General features: G+C 43.6%; 1 protein-coding gene across 2 annotated transcripts in view; it reads left to right on the top strand.

Moving 5' to 3' along the window:
- LOC135522058 (glutamate receptor ionotropic, kainate 2-like) overlaps positions 1-19,044 on the top strand; it is a 276,893-nt gene that overhangs the window by 75,571 nt on the left and 182,278 nt on the right. For both annotated transcript variants that reach the window (XM_064947973.1, XM_064947974.1), the window contains exons 3-4: positions 10,185-10,352; positions 11,387-11,644. In XM_064947973.1, the coding sequence (XP_064804045.1) occupies positions 10,185-10,352; positions 11,387-11,644 (426 nt within the window). The remainder of the gene's footprint in view (positions 1-10,184; positions 10,353-11,386; positions 11,645-19,044) is intronic.

Genomic DNA, 19,044 nt, shown 5'->3' with positions numbered 1-19,044 from the left:
GTCTCAGGGGTTTATATTACACGTGCTACGTTAGGCTGAAACCGGATGTGGGGACCCGTCTCAGGGGTTTATATTACACGTGCTACGTTAGGCTGAAACCGGATGTGGGGACCCATCTCAGGGGTTTATATTACACGTGCTACGTTAGGCTGAAACCGGATGTGGGGACCCATCTCAGGGGTTTATATTACACGTGCTACGTTAGGCTGAAACCGGATGTGGGGACCCATCTCAGGGGTTTATATTACACGTGCTACGTTAGGCTGAAACCGGATGTGGGGACCCGTCTCAGGGGTTTATATTACACGTGCTACGTTAGGCTGAAACCGGATGTGGGGACCCGTCTCAGGGGTTTATATTACACGTGCTACGTTAGGCTGAAACCGGATGTGGGGACCCGTCTCAGGGGTTTATATTACACGTGCTACGTTAGGCTGAAACCGGATGTGGGGACCCATCTCAGGGGTTTATTTTACACGTGCTACGTTAGGCTGAAACCGGATGTGGGGACCCATCTCAGGGGTTTATATTACACGTGCTACGTTAGGCTGAAACCGGATGTGGGGACCCATCTCAGGGGTTTATATTACACGTGCTACGTTAGGCTGCAGGAGATGGCTGGTTGTGACAGAGCCCGTTGATTATACACTTAACAAAAATATAAATGCAACATGTAAAGTTGAAATGTTCCATATGGACAAAAAAGCTTATTTCTCGCAAATTCTGTGCACAAATTTGTTTACATCCCTGTTAGTGAGCATTTCTCCTTTGCCATGATAATGCATCCACCTGACAGGTGTGGCATATCAAGAAGCTGATTAAACTACATGTTCAATACACAGGTGCACAACACAATGCTGGGGACAGAAAAAGGCCACAGTAAAATGTGCAGTTTTGTCACAGCACAATACCGAAGAGGTCTTAAGTTTTGCGGGAGCGCGCAATTGGCATGCTGACTGCTGGAATGTCCACCAGAGCTGTTGCCAGAGAATTGAATGTTAATTTTTCTACTATAAGCCGCCTCCAACGTCGTTTTAGAGAGTTTAGTGGGACGTCCAACCGGCCTCACAGCTGCAGACCACGTGTATGGCGTTGTGTGGGTGAGTGGTTTGCTGATGTCAACGTGTGCCCCATGGTGGCGGTTGGGGTTATGGTATGGGCAGGCATAAGCTACGGACAACCAACACAATTACATTTTATCTATGGCAATTTGAATGCACAGAGATACCGTGATGAGATCCCATTGTTGTGGATTTCATCAGCCACCATCACCTCATGTTTCAGCATGACAGTGCACGGACTCATGTCGCAGGATCTATACACAATTCCTGGAAGCTGAAAATGTCCCAGTTCTTCCATGGCCTGTTTACTCGCCAGACATTGAGCACGTTTGGGATGCTCTGGATCATCGTGTACGTCAGTGTGTTCCATTTCCCACCTATATCCTGAAACTTCTAACAGCGATTGAAGAGGAGTGGGACAACATTCCACAGGCCACAAACAACAGCCTGATAAACTCTATGAAGGAGATGTGTTGCGCTGCATGAGGCAAATGGTCACACCAGATACTGACTGGTTTTCGGATCTACCTTTTTTTCAAGGCGTCTGTGACCAGCTGATGCATATCTGTATTCCCAGTAATGTGAAATCCGTAGATTAGTGCCGAAGGAATGTATTTCAATGGACGTATTTCCTTATATAAACTGTAACTGTAAAATTGTTGAAATTGTTGCGTGTTGCGTTTACATTTTTGTTCAGTATACAGTATAGTGACTTTTGTAGTATCAGTTTGGCCCAAAGATATGATTGACTTAGTCTACAGGAGTTGATGCTGATGCATCCCTTCTAAAGGAAACAAACAAGGTGCAGACCAGAGGAGGCTGGTGGGAGGAGCAATAGGACAGGTCACTGTAATGGTTGGAATGGAATTAATGGAACAGAGTCAAAAGTGGGTTCCACATGCTTGGTGTGTTTGGTACCATTCCATTTAATTCATTCCAGCCATTACGTTGAGCCCGTCCTCCTATAGCTCCTCCCACCAGCCTCCAGACTCCTCTGATGCAGACTCATTGTGAAGTAGGAATTCTATTACCAGTATTTGGTTAGAGGCAACTCAGTGACAATATTGATCAGCGTTTGGAGAGCTCAGCGGTTTCCTATCAAAGCTGATTGATCAGCTAAGAAATATGAATTTCACTATCATTCATCTCTATTTGGTTTTCATAGTGCAGCAAGAGAATGATGAATTCTCCTTTGTCCACTTCTGTCATTATGCTGCCTTTTAATGTGGCCAAACATGCTTACTGAGATTTAAATGAGGCTATACACTCTTCTTGGCATAGAAAAATGTGGATAGTGTGATGACATTGATCGCGGCGCTGGTATCCTTGTTGTATTAATAATTCAGGGATTTTGAAGACCCCATTGATCATTAATTAGGGATGTTAGTAGTGATGGGTTTTGATGGATGTATGGGCAGAGGAAGACCCAGTGGTCTGATCACAGAACACATGTCACCAGCTGAGAAGGAAAGGGCATTCTCCAGTGCCCACACTGATCCATTCTCCAGTGCCCACACTGATCCATTCTCCAGTGCCCACACTGATCCATTCTCCAGTGCCCACACTGATCCATTCTCCAGTGCCCACACTGATCCATTCTCCAGTGTCTAGATCAGGGTGTTCAAAGCTGTCATCAAGGAAAAAGGTGGCTATTTGAAGAATCTCAAATATAAAATATATTTTGATTTGTTTAACACTTTTTTGGTTACTACATGATTCCATATGTGTTATTTCATAGTTTTGATGTCTCCACTATTATTCTACAATGTAGAAAATAGAAATAAAATGAAGAAAAACCCTTGAATGAGTAGGTGTTTTAAAACTTTTGACCGGTAGTGTAGGTCTACAATACCGTGGTGCCTTCAGCAGCAGGATACAGCCTCAGATGTGGCGACTCAAACCATGGTACATGTTTTTTGTGACAAACTATAGCTTGAGGTTTTGGATCTGTTCTGGGACAGAGCTGTTCGGGGATCTGTGCTGAACCGGTCTGCATAGCGTGCCCCAGGGGATATCCCTCTTGGTTCAATACGCAGCCACACACACACACACACACACACACACACACACACACACACACACACACACACACACACACACACACACACACACACACACACACACACACACACACACACACACACACACACACACACACACACACACACACACACACACACTACACCAGCCTCAGATAATCTCCCAAATCCCCTCTACCTCCCACCCTATGCTTGTGTCCCTGTCTCCAACGGTGTCTCAAAGCCCATGACTCTTTCTGACCTCTGACTGGGGATCAACATTATGGTGATTTTGCTCCTATTTCCTCTTCGTCAGGTATTATGAGAGCTGTCACCTCTGTGGTGGATATCAGATCTCTGTCTGCTGTAAGCTCTGTGGATCTATGGGCTTATAGTATCAAATCAAAGAACCTTACAAGCCACCAGTCAGCAGGGGGACAAGCTACTCGCTGGGTGGAACTCAATATGTCACTGTTATTATCTGGATGTTAAAATTCAATGAAAGCCCTCTAAGAGTACACAACATGATTTTTGTGTATGAAAATGGGGCCAGCCTTTTACATAGGCCTTACTTAACCTACCTGTTCTCCTACCTACCCCTTCACTGCTGACCATACACTCTTACATTCATCCCCACAATCTCATTTAGACTAGCTTCCTCATTGTCATATTCACACTACATATAGACCTGTACCTACTCATACACTCATTATCCCTTGTTATCCATTCAATGTCATTGCGTTAACCTTTCACCCACATATACCATACCTATACCGCTTCATTAAATTCTTCAGTACTGTATGTATGGTACTCATACATTGACCTTCAGTTCAATCTGCTTTCTACATTGCTCACATTTTTCATGTGAATGCATACTTATCGTAACCTGTAGTACAAAGGAGTTACACATTACACATATTCATCACCTACTCCCTCTGTCACGTCTTCACATTAATCTGTTCTACCTGATTCATCTTCTTCTTTCACATTCACATGGTCGGTCAGTCGTTTAGTCATTCACTCACTTCTCCTTGCTCCTCTTTCTTTCAATTGAGCCACAGAGACATTCTCTTCTCAGCGAGAAACGGTGCATCTCTCATCTGAACAGATAGATTGCGAGTGCTCAGGCTTCCAATTATAGTACATCCCGATTAACTGATGCTTATTCATTTTCTCCAAATCATTATGGCATTCAAAATATAGCTTTCCCACGAGAAGAATACTAGTGAGAGAGAGGAGAGAAACTTTTCCTGAGTCGTGTCTTGTTACTGCTTCTGCAAGTGTCCCGGTCCTCTGTTTAGTTGCTGCTTCTGCAAGTGTCCTGGTCCTCTGTTTAGTTGCTGCTTCTACAAGTGTCCTGGTCCTCTGTTTAGTTGCTGCTTCTGCAAGTGTCCCAGTCCTCTGTTTAGTTACTGCTTCTGCAAGTGTCCTGGTCCTCTGTTTAGTTGCTGCTTCTACAAGTGTCCTGGTCCTCTGTTTAGTTGCTGCTTCTGCAAGTGTCCCGGTCCTCTGTTTAGTTGCTGCTTCTGCAAGTGTCCTGGTCCTCTGTTTAGTTGCTGCTTCTACAAGTGTCCCGGTCCTCTGTTTAGTTGCTGCTTCTGCAAGTGTCCCGGTCTTCTGTTTAGTTGCTGCTTCTGTAAGTGTCCCGGTCCTCTGTTTAGTTGTTACTTCTGTAAGTGTCCTGGTCCTCTGTTTAGTTGCTGCTTCTGCAAGTGTCCTGGTCCTCTGTTTAGTTGCTGCTTCTGCAAGTGTCCGGTCCTCTGTTTAGTTGCTGCTTCTGCAAGTGTCCTGGTCTTCTGTTTAGTTGCTGCTTCTGCAAGTGTTCCGGTCCTCTGTTTAGTTGCTGCTTCTGCAAGTGTCCCGGTCCTCGGTTTAGTTGCTGCTTCTGCAAGTGTCCCGGTCCTCTGTTTAGTTGCTGCTTCTGCAAGTGTCCCGGTCCTCTGTTTAGTTGCTGCTTCTGCAAGTGTCCCGGTCCTCTGTTTAGTTTTGTATACATACATACATACATACATACATACATACATACATACATACATACATACATACATACATACACAGACAGACAGACAGACAGACATACAGACAGACAGACAGACAGACAGACAGACAGACAGACATACAGACAGACAGACAGACAGACAGACTGTGAGCCAACAGGGCAGGCCAAACAAAACACTTCAATCTCCCGCCGTTGTGCTCCAGCGCTCCCCAAGGGCTTGATTGATTGATCCGCTAGCCAATCAGGGCACATTGATCTAAGAGTTCCACCCCCTCCCCTCCCAAACCTCTTCGGCAGCCATTCATCTGTTGGCTGTCAGATGAATTCAATTCACTGGAGGGCCGTTGGCTATACAGCCGGCACTTTTAAACACACTTTCCACTCCAGTCTTTCTGAAGAGAGTGCATCACTCTACAGTACATTACAGGGGTTTCTCTTACAGTAGTACATCCCCCTGGATCAGATTCCTGTTGGAAACTGTCCAAGACTTAACGTGTCTGAAAGCTTTCGCTTCAGTCATGTGTCAGTGTTAAAAGTACCCCCATAGCCTGAGTAAACAAGTATCCCCAGCAGATGTGATGTGCAAAATATCTGATTCATTTTATTGTCAATAGTAAGGTCTCGACGGACTTGATGGAATTATATTTTCAATATCTTTTCTATATCTTAATTGTAAATTATATCTATAATTGTATTTGATTATCCTTTCTATTTAAATTAAGAGATTGTTGAATTATGAGTAAAAGACAGAACAGCATAATCACACACAAGTGTATATGTGTACAAGTGTATATGTGTACAAGTGTATATGTGTACAAGTGTATATGCGTACAAGTGTAAATGCATACAAGTGTATATGCGTACAAGTGTATAATAGTATAAGTGTATATGTGTACAAGTGTATATGTGTACAAGTGTATATGCGTACAAGTGTATATGTGTACAAGTGTATATGCGTACAAGTGTATATGTGTACAAGTGTATATGCGTACAAGTGTGTATGCGTACAAGTGTATAATAGTACAAGTGTATATGTGTATAAGTGTATATGTGTACAAGTGTATATGTGTACAAGTGTATATGTGTACAAGTGTATATGTGTACAAGTGTATAATAGTGTACAAGTGTATAACAAGTGCAAGTGTATATGTGTACAAGTGTATATGTGTACAAGTGTATATGTGTACAAGTGTATATGTGTACAAGTGTATATGTGTACAAGTGTATATGTGTACAAGTGTATATGCGTACAAGTGTATATGTGTACAAGTGTATATGTGTACAAGTGTATATGTGTACAAGTGTATATGCGTACAAGTGTATATGCGTACAAGTGTATATGTGTACAAGTGTAAATGTGTACAAGTGTATATGCGTACAAGTGTATAATGGTACAAGTGTATATGTGTACAAGTGTATATGCGTACAAGTGTATATGCGTACAAGTGTATATGTGTACAAGTGTAAATGTGTACAAGTGTATATGCGTACAAGTGTATATGTGTACAAGTGTATATGTGTACAAGTGTATAATAGTACAAGTGTATAATAGTACAAGTGTATATGTGTACAAGTGTATATGCGTACAAGTGTATATGCGTACAAGTGTATATGTGTACAAGTGTATATGTGTACAAGTGTATAATAGTACAAGTGTATAATAGTACAAGTGTATATGTGTACAAGTGTATATGCGTACAAGTGTATATGCATACAAGTGTATATGTGTACAAGTGTAAATGCGTACAAGTGTATAATAGTACAAGTGTATATGTGTACAAGTGTATATGTGTACAAGTGTATATGTGTACAAGTGTATAATAGTACAAGTGTATAATAGTACAAGTGTATATGTGTACAAGTGTACAAATATGTGTACAAGTGTATATATATTATAGTACAAGTGTATATGTGTACAAGTGTATATGTGTACAAGTGTATATGCGTACAAGTGTATATGCATACAAGTGTATATGTGTACAAGTGTATATGTGTACAAGTGTATATGCGTACAAGTGTATAATAGTACAAGTGTATAATAGTACAAGTGTATATGTGTACAAGTGTATAATAGTACAAGTGTATATGTGTACAAGTGTATATGTGTACAAGTGTATATGTGTACAAGTGTATATGTGTACAAGTGTATATGCGTACAAGTGTATATGTGTACAAGTGTATATGTGTACAAGTGTATATGTGTACAAGTGTATATGCGTACAAGTGTATATGCATACAAGTGTATATGTGTACAAGTGTATATGTGTACAAGTGTATATGCGTACAAGTGTATAATAGTACAAGTGTATATGTGTACAAGTGTATATGTGTACAAGTGTATATGCGTACAAGTGTATATGTGTACAAGTGTATATGTGTACAAGTGTATAATAGTACAAGTGTATATGTGTACAAGTGTATATGTGTACAAGTGTATAATAGTACAAGTGTATATGTACGTACAAGTGTATATGCGTACAAGTGTATATGTGTACAAGTGTATATGTGTACAAGTGTATATGTGTACAAGTGTATATGTGTACAAGTGTATATGCGTACAAGTGTATATGTGTACAAGTGTATATGCGTACAAGTGTATAATAGTACAAGTGTATAATAGTACAAGTGTATATGTGTACAAGTGTATATGCGTACAAGTGTATATGTGTACAAGTGTATATGTGTACAAGTGTATATGCGTACAAGTGTATATGTGTACAAGTGTATATGTGTACAAGTGTATATGTGTACAAGTGTGTACAAGTGTATATGTACAAGTGTATAATAGTACAAGTGTATATGTGTACAAGTGTATATGTGTACAAGTGTATAATAGTACAAGTGTATAATAGTACAAGTGTATATGTGTACAAGTGTATATGCGTACAAGTGTATATGCATACAAGTGTATATGTGTACAAGTGTAAATGTGTACAAGTGTATATGCGTACAAGTGTATAATAGTACAAGTGTATAATAGTACAAGTGTATATGTGTACAAGTGTATAATAGTACAAGTGTATTATAGTACAAGTGTATATGTACAAGTATATGTGTACAAGTGTATAATAGTACATGTGTATATGTGTACAAGTGTATATGCGTACAAGTGTATATGTGTACAAGTGTATATGTGTACAAGTGTATATGCGTACAAGTGTATATGTGTACAAGTGTATATGTGTACAAGTGTATATGTGTACAAGTGTATATGCGTACAAGTGTATATGCATACAAGTGTGTATGTGTACAAGTGTATATGTGTACAAGTGTATAATAGTACAAGTGTATAATAGTACAAGTGTATATGCGTACAAGTGTATATGCGTACAAGTGTATATGTGTACAAGTGTACAAGTGTATATCAGTACAAGTGTATATGTGCAAGTGTATATGGTACAAGTGTATATAGCAAATGTACAAGTGTATATGTGTACAAGTGTATAGTGTGTACAAGTGTATATGTGGGCCGCGCCGGAGTACAAGTGTATATGTTCACAGTACAAGTGTATATGTGTACAAGTGTATATAGCGTACAAGTGTATAATAGTACAAGTGTATATGTGTACAAGTCATTATATGTGTACAAGTGTATATGCGTACAAGTGTATATGTGTACAAGTGTATATGCGTACAAGTGTATATGTGTACAAGTGTATATGTGTACAAGTGTATATGCGTACAAGTGGCCGGCCGTATGTATATCATGTACAAGTGTATATGTGTACAAGTGTATATGTGTACAAGTGTATATCTGCAGAGAGGGAGGATGGGTACAAGTGTATATAGTACAAGTGTATATGTGTACAAGTGTATATGTGTACAAGTGTATAATAGTACAAGTGTATAATAGTACAAGTGAGGAGGGTTGAGGAGGCAGAGTCAGGAGAAAGGTTGGAGAAGGTATGAGCAGAGGGAAGAGATGAAAGGATATATGTGGGACGCGCGATACCATCCGAGTAGGGGTACAGTGTATATGTGTACAAGTGTATATGCGTACAAGTGTATATGTGTACAAGTGTATAACAGTACAAGTGTATATGTGTACAAGTGTATATGTGTACAAGTGTATATGTGTACAAGTGTATAAGTATCAAGTTTATATGATGTACAAGTGTGGAGGGCGACAAATATGTGTACAAGTGTATATGTGTACAGTGAATATAACATGTACAAGTGCCACCACCCCGCTGACCAGTGAAGCTCTCGGGTGTATGCGAGAATGTGTACAAGTGTATATGCTGTGGTGATCCATGTTTCCGTCAGTGCCAGGAAGTACAAGTGTATATGTGTACAAGTGTATATGTGTACAAGTGTATAATAGTACAAGTGTATAATAGTACAAGTGTATATGTGTACAAGGAGATTGAATGACAAGTGTATATGTGTACAATGTATAAAGTACAAGTGTATTGTGTACAAGAATATTGACTAAAATGATTGAAATGAAACAGTACAAGTGTATATGCGTATGTTGTACACTAATCAAGTGTATATGTGTACAAGTGTACAGTACAAGTGTATATGCGTAATTTAAAAGTGTATATGTGTACAAGTGTATACACAATGTCTTGTACAAGTGTATAGCTAGTACAAGTGTATAATGTACTGTAATAGTTACAAGTGTATAATAGTACAAGTGTATATGTTAGTACAAGTGTATATGCGTACAAGTGTATATGAAATGAAAATGTGATACTGTGTGGAACGACGGAATGTTGACCGGGTAGTTGGAGTTCAATTCGGTAGAGGTTGGCTAGCTGTTGTATATGCGTACAAGTGTATATGTGTACAAGTGTATATGTGTACAAGTGTATACACTGTACAAGTGTATAATAGTACAAGTGTATAATCGTACAAGTGTATATGTGTACAAGTGTATATGTGTACAAGTGTATATGCGTACAAGTGTATAGACAAATCAAACGTACAAGTGTATAATAGTACAAGTGTATATGTGTACAAGTGTATATGTGTACAAGTGTATATGTGTACAAGTGTATATGTGTACAAGTGTATATGTGTACAAGTGTATATGTGATTTCATCAACCACTTTGTTCAACTACTGTACTAACCAACTGTCTCTTGTCTCTGTTTGTTTTCAGGAGGAATATTCGAGTCCATTGAGTCGGGGCCGTCAGGTGCTGAGGAACTAGCCTTTAAATTTGCTTTAAATACAATCAACAGGAACAGAACCCTACTGCCAAACACAACGCTAACATACGACATCCAACGGATAAACATCTACGACAGCTTCGAAGCCTCCAGAAAAGGTCAAGTATTATGAATACAATTCAGAAAGCTGCATTCACACCCACATGCTGTAGATTCCTGACTGGTGTTGGTCTCCTGGAACAATATTCATAGGACAAGTGTTAAAATACGTTTGCTTGCTATTTGTGTGACTCTCCTATCTTATTTAGCGTTGTTAGTGCGTTCCCACCCACCCAGGGAATGTGGGCTCATGCGTAGTTCGTTGGTTGGATTGGGACAATTATAATCAGGCGCAGAAAGAGGATGTCCGCATCCCAAATGGCAACCTATTCCCTTTAGGCTTTATAGTGCACTACTTTTGATTAGGGCCCATCGGGCTGCCCCATAGGAATCTGGTCAAAAGTAGTGCTCTATATGGGAATAGGATGCTATTTGGGATGCATATGATGTCTGTGCAGTTGAAACGTAAACAGAGACAATTGATTGGTTTCTGCTAAGGACTCAACAGTAATACTAATTCACAGAGTTGGTTGTCTCCCTGGAGACAGGTTTACAAACTGCAATAATCTATAGTTTTACTGGTTACATTAGGCCTGACATCTCAAAGGTTAAATCTAAAATGGCACCCTTTTCCCGATAAAGTGCACTACTTTTATCCAGTGTACATAGGGAAACCCATAAGGGTCTGTTCAAAAGTAGAACACTATAGGGAAAAGGGTGCTTTTCATACGCATCCACAGGGTCTTATCGATTACTGGCCATTATATCCTTCTTCTGTGATTGAAGCGTTTTCTCCTTTCATCAAATTAAGTAATTAGAAAGTACAATGTTGTTGTTACAAAGTGTTGCCAATCGTTTCATATATTATACAGGCCTACTGTGTATAGATCTTGCTCATACATTTTAGACTGTCACTGGCTTCCTTCCAAATATGCTTCATGATGGTCATTCAAAACCAAATAGGAACGGACAGTTTGCCATAGTGGAGTGGGAAATCCATGACTTATCCTCCAGGAACTAACAGTAACATGTCATATAATACTGAATAAACCACTGAATAAAGGTTGTAACTGAACGCTGTCTCCTCCCCCAGCCTGCGACCAACTATCTCTGGGGGTGGCGGCCATCTTCGGCCCCTCCCACAGCTCGTCGGCCAATGCGGTCCAGTCCATCTGTAACGCGCTTGGCGTGCCCCACATCCAGACCAAATGGAAGCACCAGGTGTCTGACAACAGGGACTCCTTCTACGTCAGCCTCTACCCAGACTTCTCCTCTCTCAGCCGTGCCATTCTGGACCTGGTTCACTTCTTCAAGTGGAAGACGGTCACCGTTGTCTATGATGACAGCACAGGTAAGACCCCTGGCCACTTACCTCACACCTTCATGGTCAATGAAAACAACACAGCAAGGCTCATTTCCTGTCTGTCCAACCACTGTGCCTAGAAAGCATAGAAATAGAATGAATATAACAGGCTTGGAATCACCTCATAACTTCACAGTCACAGTGATCTATGACCACAGAACAAGTTCAGTCACAGTGATCTATAACCACAGAACAGGTTCAGTCACAGTGATCTATGACCACAGAACAGGTTCAGTCACAGTGATCTATGACCACAGAACAGGTTCAGTCACAGTGATCCATGACCACAGAACAGGTTCAGTCACTATGATCTATGACCACAGAACAGGTTCAGTCACAGTGGTCTATGACCACAGAACAAGCTCAGTCACTGATCCCTTACTGTACTGTACCTCACACCTTCCATCACCTCATCAAATCACCTTTTTCTCACAGTGATTCCAACATCTTGTGAGTTACAGTAGACCATGGTACTGGCCTGGCAGCATAAGGTCTGTGGGTTGATACTCAGATGGGCCACATATACTAAATAATGTCCGTCGTTGTCAACAGATCTGTTCTGCTAAATGACCATATCAAAAAACCCAAAAGGCCTTGTCCACCTTCACAGGTAATATAGACTATGATTATAGTCCTGTACAGTAGAGTAGCCCTGTAGCCCTACCCCCCTTTCGTCCCCAGATGGCCAGTGTTCCAGTGTTATAACAGCAGGCAGCAAACGTCTCAGCGGGCAGGGTACATGTGCCATATGCCAGGGGTCAGGGAGGGAGCCAGCCTCAGGACAGGATGTCTGTCTGTATGTGTGCGTCCGTGTGTGTATCCAGGCTCAGGACAACACTGCCAGGTCTTCACATGCTCTCAGAAACACACTGGGGCTCCATTGGCCAGTATTTTATCACTTAAACCATTTTGCTTTCAATTTAATTCAGTTTAAATCTATTTCCCAACCAACCAAGCAAAACAAAACAGAAACCAGGGAAGTGTCCAAAACAGGTTTCAATATGTTCATCCTGTAGCTAATAATTAATATTTTAGATTTTGAGAAAGGCATTGCATTGAAATGAATATGCAATGTCTAAATATGACTTCTCTACAGCCTCTGCATGATGAATCAACGCTTAGGGTAGAGACAGACAGCCCAGAGTTCCTCTGTCCAGTGTCTGTGTTCTTTTGGCCATTTTAATCTTTTCTTTTTTTGGCAAGTCTGAGATATGGCTTTTTCTTTACAACTCTGCCTAAAAGGCCAGCATCCCTGAGCGGCATCTCCACTGTTGACGTTGAGACTGGTGTTTTGCGGGTACTATTTCATGAAGCTGTCAGTTGAAGCTACTAGTCCTCTTGCTCAGTTGTGCACCGGGGCCTCCCACTCCTCTTTCTATTCTGGTTAGAGACAGTTTGTGCTGTTCTGTGAAGGGAGTAGTACACAGTGTTGTACGAGATCTTCTGTTTCTTGGAAATTTCTCGCATTGAATAGCCTTCATTTCTCAGAACAATAATAGACTGGCTAGTTTCAAAAGAAAGTTATTTGTTTCTGGCCATTTTGAGCCTGTAATAGAACCCACAAATGCTGATGTTCCAGATACTCAACAAGTCTAAAGAAGGACAGTTTTATTGCTACTTTAATCAGGACAACAGTTTTCAGCTGTGCTAACATAACTGCAAAAGGGTTTTCTAATGATCAATTAGCCTTTTAAAATTATAAACGTGGTTGCTGATAATGGGCCACTCTACTGTATACCTATGTAGATATTCCATTAAAAATCAGCCGTTTCCAGCTACAATAGTCATTTACAACATTAACAATGTCTACACTGTATTTCTGATCAATTTGATGTTATTTCAATGGACAAAAAATGTGCTTTTCTTTAAAAAAACAAGGACATTTCTAAGCCACCCCAAACTTTTGAACGGTAGTGTATATGCCTAGAAGTATGCTTCCTTAATGTCAGTATTGCCTTGTAGCTTAAGCTTTATGCATTGTACTGTATGTGAATCCATTCATTGTACAATGTTAATTAAATATCTGTCCTTGATATAGACAAATCTCAGAGCAATTCTTGCTAGTCAACGTCAACTTATTGCCTAATGCTTGCTTGTATATTTAAATTATCTTTATGGAGTCTGATATACATTTTAATAGGCTAGTTGCATAGTCTTATTACAAGTTGCATGTGAGGTATATATAATACTATTATTACCCCACTACATGTGTGCCCTGCAGGTTCCCTACATCCCTTGTTCAGTAGGGCTCAGTGTGAGATAGGCAGCTTTAGGGAAACATTGATTCTGGCTGATCCCTAACACCCTGTTAATGAAGGTGCTAGTGGACGTAGCAGGTTGACACGGGGTGAGCCAATATATAGTGAATAAATGCATGTGCTCATCGAGCTAATGTCACGTTCTGACCTTATTCGTTCTTTTGTTATGTCTTTGTTTTAGGTTGGTCAGGGCGTGAGTTGGGGTTTGGTTGTCTATGTTCGTTTTTCTATGTTGTGTTTTGTGTTTGGCCTGGTATGGTTCTCAATCAGAGGCAGGTGTTGTTAGTTGTCTCTGATTGAGAATCACACTTAGGTAGCCTTTTCCCACCTGTGTTTCGTGGGTGATTGTTTCCTGTTTTGTTTTTTGTGTCACCATTCAGGACTGTTTTCGTTTTCATTCACTTAGTTTTTTTTGTTGTATTTTGTCGTGTTCAGTGATTATTAAAGTATCATGGACACTTACCACGCTGTGTATTGGTCCGATCCTTGCTACTCCTCCTCAGAAGAGGAAGAGGAAAGCCATTATAGAATCACCCAGCAACCAAGGACCAAGCAGCGTGGTATCGGGCAGCAGCGAGTTCTGGACTCCTGGACATGGGAGGAGATCTTGGATGGAGAGGGACCCTGGACACAGGCTGGGGAATATCGCCGCCCCCAGGAGGAGCTGGAGGCAGCCAAAGCCGAGAGGCGGCATTATGAGGGACTAGCACGGCAGCGCAACAGAGATGAGAGGCAGCCCCAAAAATGTATTGGGGCGGGGCACACGGGGAGTGTGGCTAAGTCAGGTAGGAGACCTGAGCCAACTCCCTGTGCTTACCGTGGAGAGAGGTGGACCGGGCAGGCACCGTGTTATGCCGTGTGTCCCCGGTGCGCAGGCATAGCCCGGTGCGTTACATCGCAGCGCCTCGTATCGGCCGGGCTAGAGCGGGCATCGAGCCAGGTGCCATGAAGCCGGCTCAGCGCATCTGGTCGCCCGCCAGTCAGGAGCTGCCAGAGCCGCCCATCAATCAGGAGCTGCCAGACCTGTCCGTCAGTCAGGAGCTGCCAGAGCCGCCCGCCAGTCAGGAGCTGCCAGAGCCGCCCGCCAGTCAGGAGCTGCCAGAGCCGACCATCAATCAGGAGCTGCCAGACCCGTCCACCAGTCAGGAGCTGCCAGAGCCGCCCGCCAGTCAGGAGCTCAGAGCCGCCCGCCAGTCAGGAGCTGCCAGAGCCGCCCGCCAGTCAGAAGCTGCCAGAGCCGCCCGCCAGTCAGGAGCTGCCAGAGCCGCCCGTCAATCAGGAGCTGCCAGACCCGTCCGTCAGCCAGGAGCTGCCAGAATCGTCTGTCACGTCGGAGCTGCCAGAGTCTCCCGCCAGTCCGGTGCTGCCGGAGTCTCCCGCCTGTCCGCTGCTGCCGGAATCTCCAGTCCATTCGGGACCCGTTGCTACTGTCACGTTCTGACCTTAGTTCTTTTGTTATGCCTTTGTTTTAGGTTGGTCAGGGTGTGAGTTGGGGTGGGTTGTCTATGTTCGTTTTTCTATGTTGTGTTTTGTGTTTGGCCTGGTATGGTTCTCAATCAGAGGCAGGTGTTGTTAGTTGTCTCTGATTGAGAATCATACTTCGGTAGCCTTTTCCCACCTGTGTGGGGTGGGTGATTGTTTCCTGTTTTGTGGTTTATGTCACCATTCTTGACTGTTTCGGTTTTCTTTTTCATTCACTTTGCTATTTTTGTATTTTGTTGTGTTCAGTGATTATTAAAGTATCATGGACACTTACCACGCTGCGTATTGGTCCCATCCTTGCTACACCTCCTCAGAAGAGAAGAGGAAAGCCGTTACAGCTAATGGTTGAAGATATGAGGATGAGATGGAAATAGACCTGAATGGGATGTTTGGAATGGTTCAGGTAATCCTGTATGAAACAGGGAAATGTGTAGGTCTGCTTTACTTTGCCTGTTTTTATGTGTGTGAAAACATATTGTCCAACATATTGGACAGGTCAGTGTACCAGAACCCCTATAATGCCATGTAATTCTCTCAGGAGGGACTCCTTCACAGCCCCATTGCCCTTCTGATGTTGCCTCAGAGTGGAATAGGAAACAGCTTTCTCATTGGGCTGTTTCTCCTCGAACCAGAGAGCATACAAGTAAATCAATACCCATAATGACCCTCTTCTAACAGCTCAACTTTGTAATGGTACAAAGGCAATGGCATCTACACTCTGTGTTGTGGTGGTAGTATTCCGAGCCACACATCACAACGTTATGGGAGTCATGTTACACTGGAGTTGTATTGGGTAGTGAGGGAGAGATGGAGATGCTGGGATGACCTATGGTGCAGGGTTAGAGGGGTTACTCCTACAAATATTCCCCCCAGTCCCAGCCCCCTTTCCTGCATTGATGGCGGGAGGGAGAGAGTGACAGTTTAATCACCCTGGCTCTATGTTTATGGCCCGGTTTCCATGACAACATCCTCCGACTGCAACCGACCAACCATAGAGGTGGTAGACTAGAGGAGGGGGTCCCTAAGAGCAAAGAGAGGTTTAACGACCCAACGACCAGCTGCTCCATCCAACACCACTGTATAGCCACTCTATAGCCATCACTCAGTTTTCACTCAGTTTTCCTCTATATAGCTGCCAGCAAGGATCCCTATGGTTGCATTTTATGACAGAACAAAACAATAAATATATATTTTAAAAAACAACACAACAAAAAACATAATTGAAATGTACACCGCATAACTCTTCTGAGGAAAAGGTCATTTACTGTGTGTCAAATTGTCAAAGGGTGTGACATGGGTATTTATGTGGTTTGTTTTGTCTGGGGTTGTTTGTAGTTATGGGATTGTGGTTAGAGTAGTACTCTAGGTAAGTCTATGGTTGCCTAGAGTGGTTCTCAATCAGAGGCAGGTGTTTATCGTTGTCTCTGATTGGGAAGTATAGGTCTCTTTCTTTAAGTCTCTTGTGTGTGATTGTTCCTGTCTCTGTGTTTGTTGCACTAGATAGGGCTGTTTCGGTTTTTTCACATTTCTTGTTTTGTAGATTGTTCATCTTTATTAAAGATGTTTACAAATAACCACGCTGCATTTTGGTCCGCCTCTCTTTCCCCAGAAGAAAACCATTACAGAATCACCCACCAACCAAGGACCAAGCGGCGTGGTAAACAGAGGCAGCAGCATCAGCAGCAGCAGGAGAAGCAACAGGTGCAGCAGGAGCAACAGCAGCAGCAGAAAAAGCAGCAGCAGGAGGAGCTAGCACGGCAGAGCGGCTGGAAACCCGAGAGGCAGCCCCAAAAATATATTGGAGGGCGGCACAGGGAGAGTGTGGCAGAGTCAGGAGTCAGATCTGAGCCAACTCCCCCTGTTTACCGTAAGGAGCCATGGATGGAATTGGAGCTGTCGGCAAAGCTGAGTGCTGATTCTGAGAGTGTTGAGGATGTATTGGACAGAATAGAGAAGGCTGTTGGTTTGGCATAGTATGCCAGGCATTCGCCCTGAGGTGCGTGTCCCCAGCCCGGTACCACCAGTGCCGGCACCCCGCACCAGGCTGTCTCTACGTCCCATCAACACAGGTGCTCCCGCCTGTCCGGCGCTACCGGAGTTTCCGCCCCTCAGTCCAGAGGCGCCAGAGCCCCTCAGTCCAGAGGCACCAGAGCTCCTCAGTCCAGCGCTGCCGGAGCCTTCCTCTCCAGCGTTGCCGGAGCTTCCCGTCTGCCCAGCATCGCCTGAGCTACCCGTCTGCCCAGCGCCAGAGCCGTCAGTCTGCCAGGATCCGCCAGTCAGCCAGGATCCGCCGGAACCACCAGTCAGCCAGGATCCGTCGGAACCGCCAGTCAGCCAGGATCTGTCGGAACCGCCAGTCAGCCAGGATCCGTCGGAACCGCCAGTCAGCCAGGATCCGTCGGAACCGCCAGTCAGCCAGGATCTGTCGGAACCGCCAGTCAGCCAGGATCCGTCGGAGCCGCCAGTCAGCCAGGATCCATCGGAACCGCCAGTCAGCCAGGATCTGTCGGAACCGCCAGTCAGCCAGGATCCGTCGGAACTGCCAGTCAGCCAGGATCTGTCGGAGCCGCCAGCCAGCCAGGATCCGTCGGAGCCGCCAGTCAGCCAGGATCTGTCGGAACCGCCAGTCAGCCAGGATCCGTCGGAACTGCCAGTCAGCCAGGATCTGTCGGAACCGCCAGTCAGCCAGGATCCGTCGGAGCCGCCAGTCAGCCAGGATCCGTCGGAACCGCCAGTCAGCCAGGATCTGCCGGAACCACCAGCCAGCCAGGATCTGCCAGATCCATCAACCTGCCTGATTTTCCCCTCAGTCCTGAGCTTCCCCTCAGTCCTGAGCTTCCCCTCAGTCCTGAGCTTCCCCTCAGTCGTGAGGCACCCCTCAGTCCAGCTGGGCCCTTTGTTGGGGTTAGTAGGCCTGGGTCAGCGGCGAGGGTTACCAATCGAAGGATGCGAAGGAGATGGACAGAGACTATGTTGGAATGGGGTCCACGTCCAGCGCCAGAGCCGCCACCGTGGACAGACGCCCACCCAGAGCCTCCCCTGTGGATTCAGGTGGCGGCCGGGAGTCCGCTCCTTTGGGGGGGGGGGGGGGGGTACTGTCATGCCCTGGCCTTAGAATTCTGTGTTTTCGTTGGTATTTTGGTGAGGCCAGGGTGTGACATGGGGATTTATGTGGTTTGTTTCGTCTGGGGTTTTTTGTAGTTATGGGATTGTGGTCAGAGTAGTACTCTAGGTAAATCTATGGTTGCCTAGAGTGGTTCTCAATCAGAGGCAGGTGTTTATCGTTGTCTCTGATTGGGAACTATATTTAGGCAGCCATATTCTCTTGTGGGTGATTGTTCCTGTCTCTGTGTTTGTTGCACCAGATAGGGCTGTTTCGGTTTTGTCACATTTCTTGTTTTGTAGATTGTTCATTGTTCATCATTATTAAAGATGTTTACAAATAACCACGCTGCGTTTTGGTCCGCCTCTCTTTCCCCAGAAGAAAACCATTACACAAATAGGTGTAATTCTGTTATGGGAGAGGTTTAGACCCATATCTGCCTGACTTTTTTTTTTAATTGCATTAGTTGAAAGGTCGGCCTAAAACCCAGTGTAGCAAAATGTTTACAGAGGAGTGGCTGATTGCCTTGTTGTAATCAAAAAGAG

Source organism: Oncorhynchus masou, chromosome 30 (genome assembly GCF_036934945.1).
Source record: "Oncorhynchus masou masou isolate Uvic2021 chromosome 30, UVic_Omas_1.1, whole genome shotgun sequence".
Taxonomy (NCBI): domain Eukaryota; kingdom Metazoa; phylum Chordata; class Actinopteri; order Salmoniformes; family Salmonidae; genus Oncorhynchus; species Oncorhynchus masou.
This window is presented reverse-complemented; position numbering and strand designations above follow the sequence as displayed.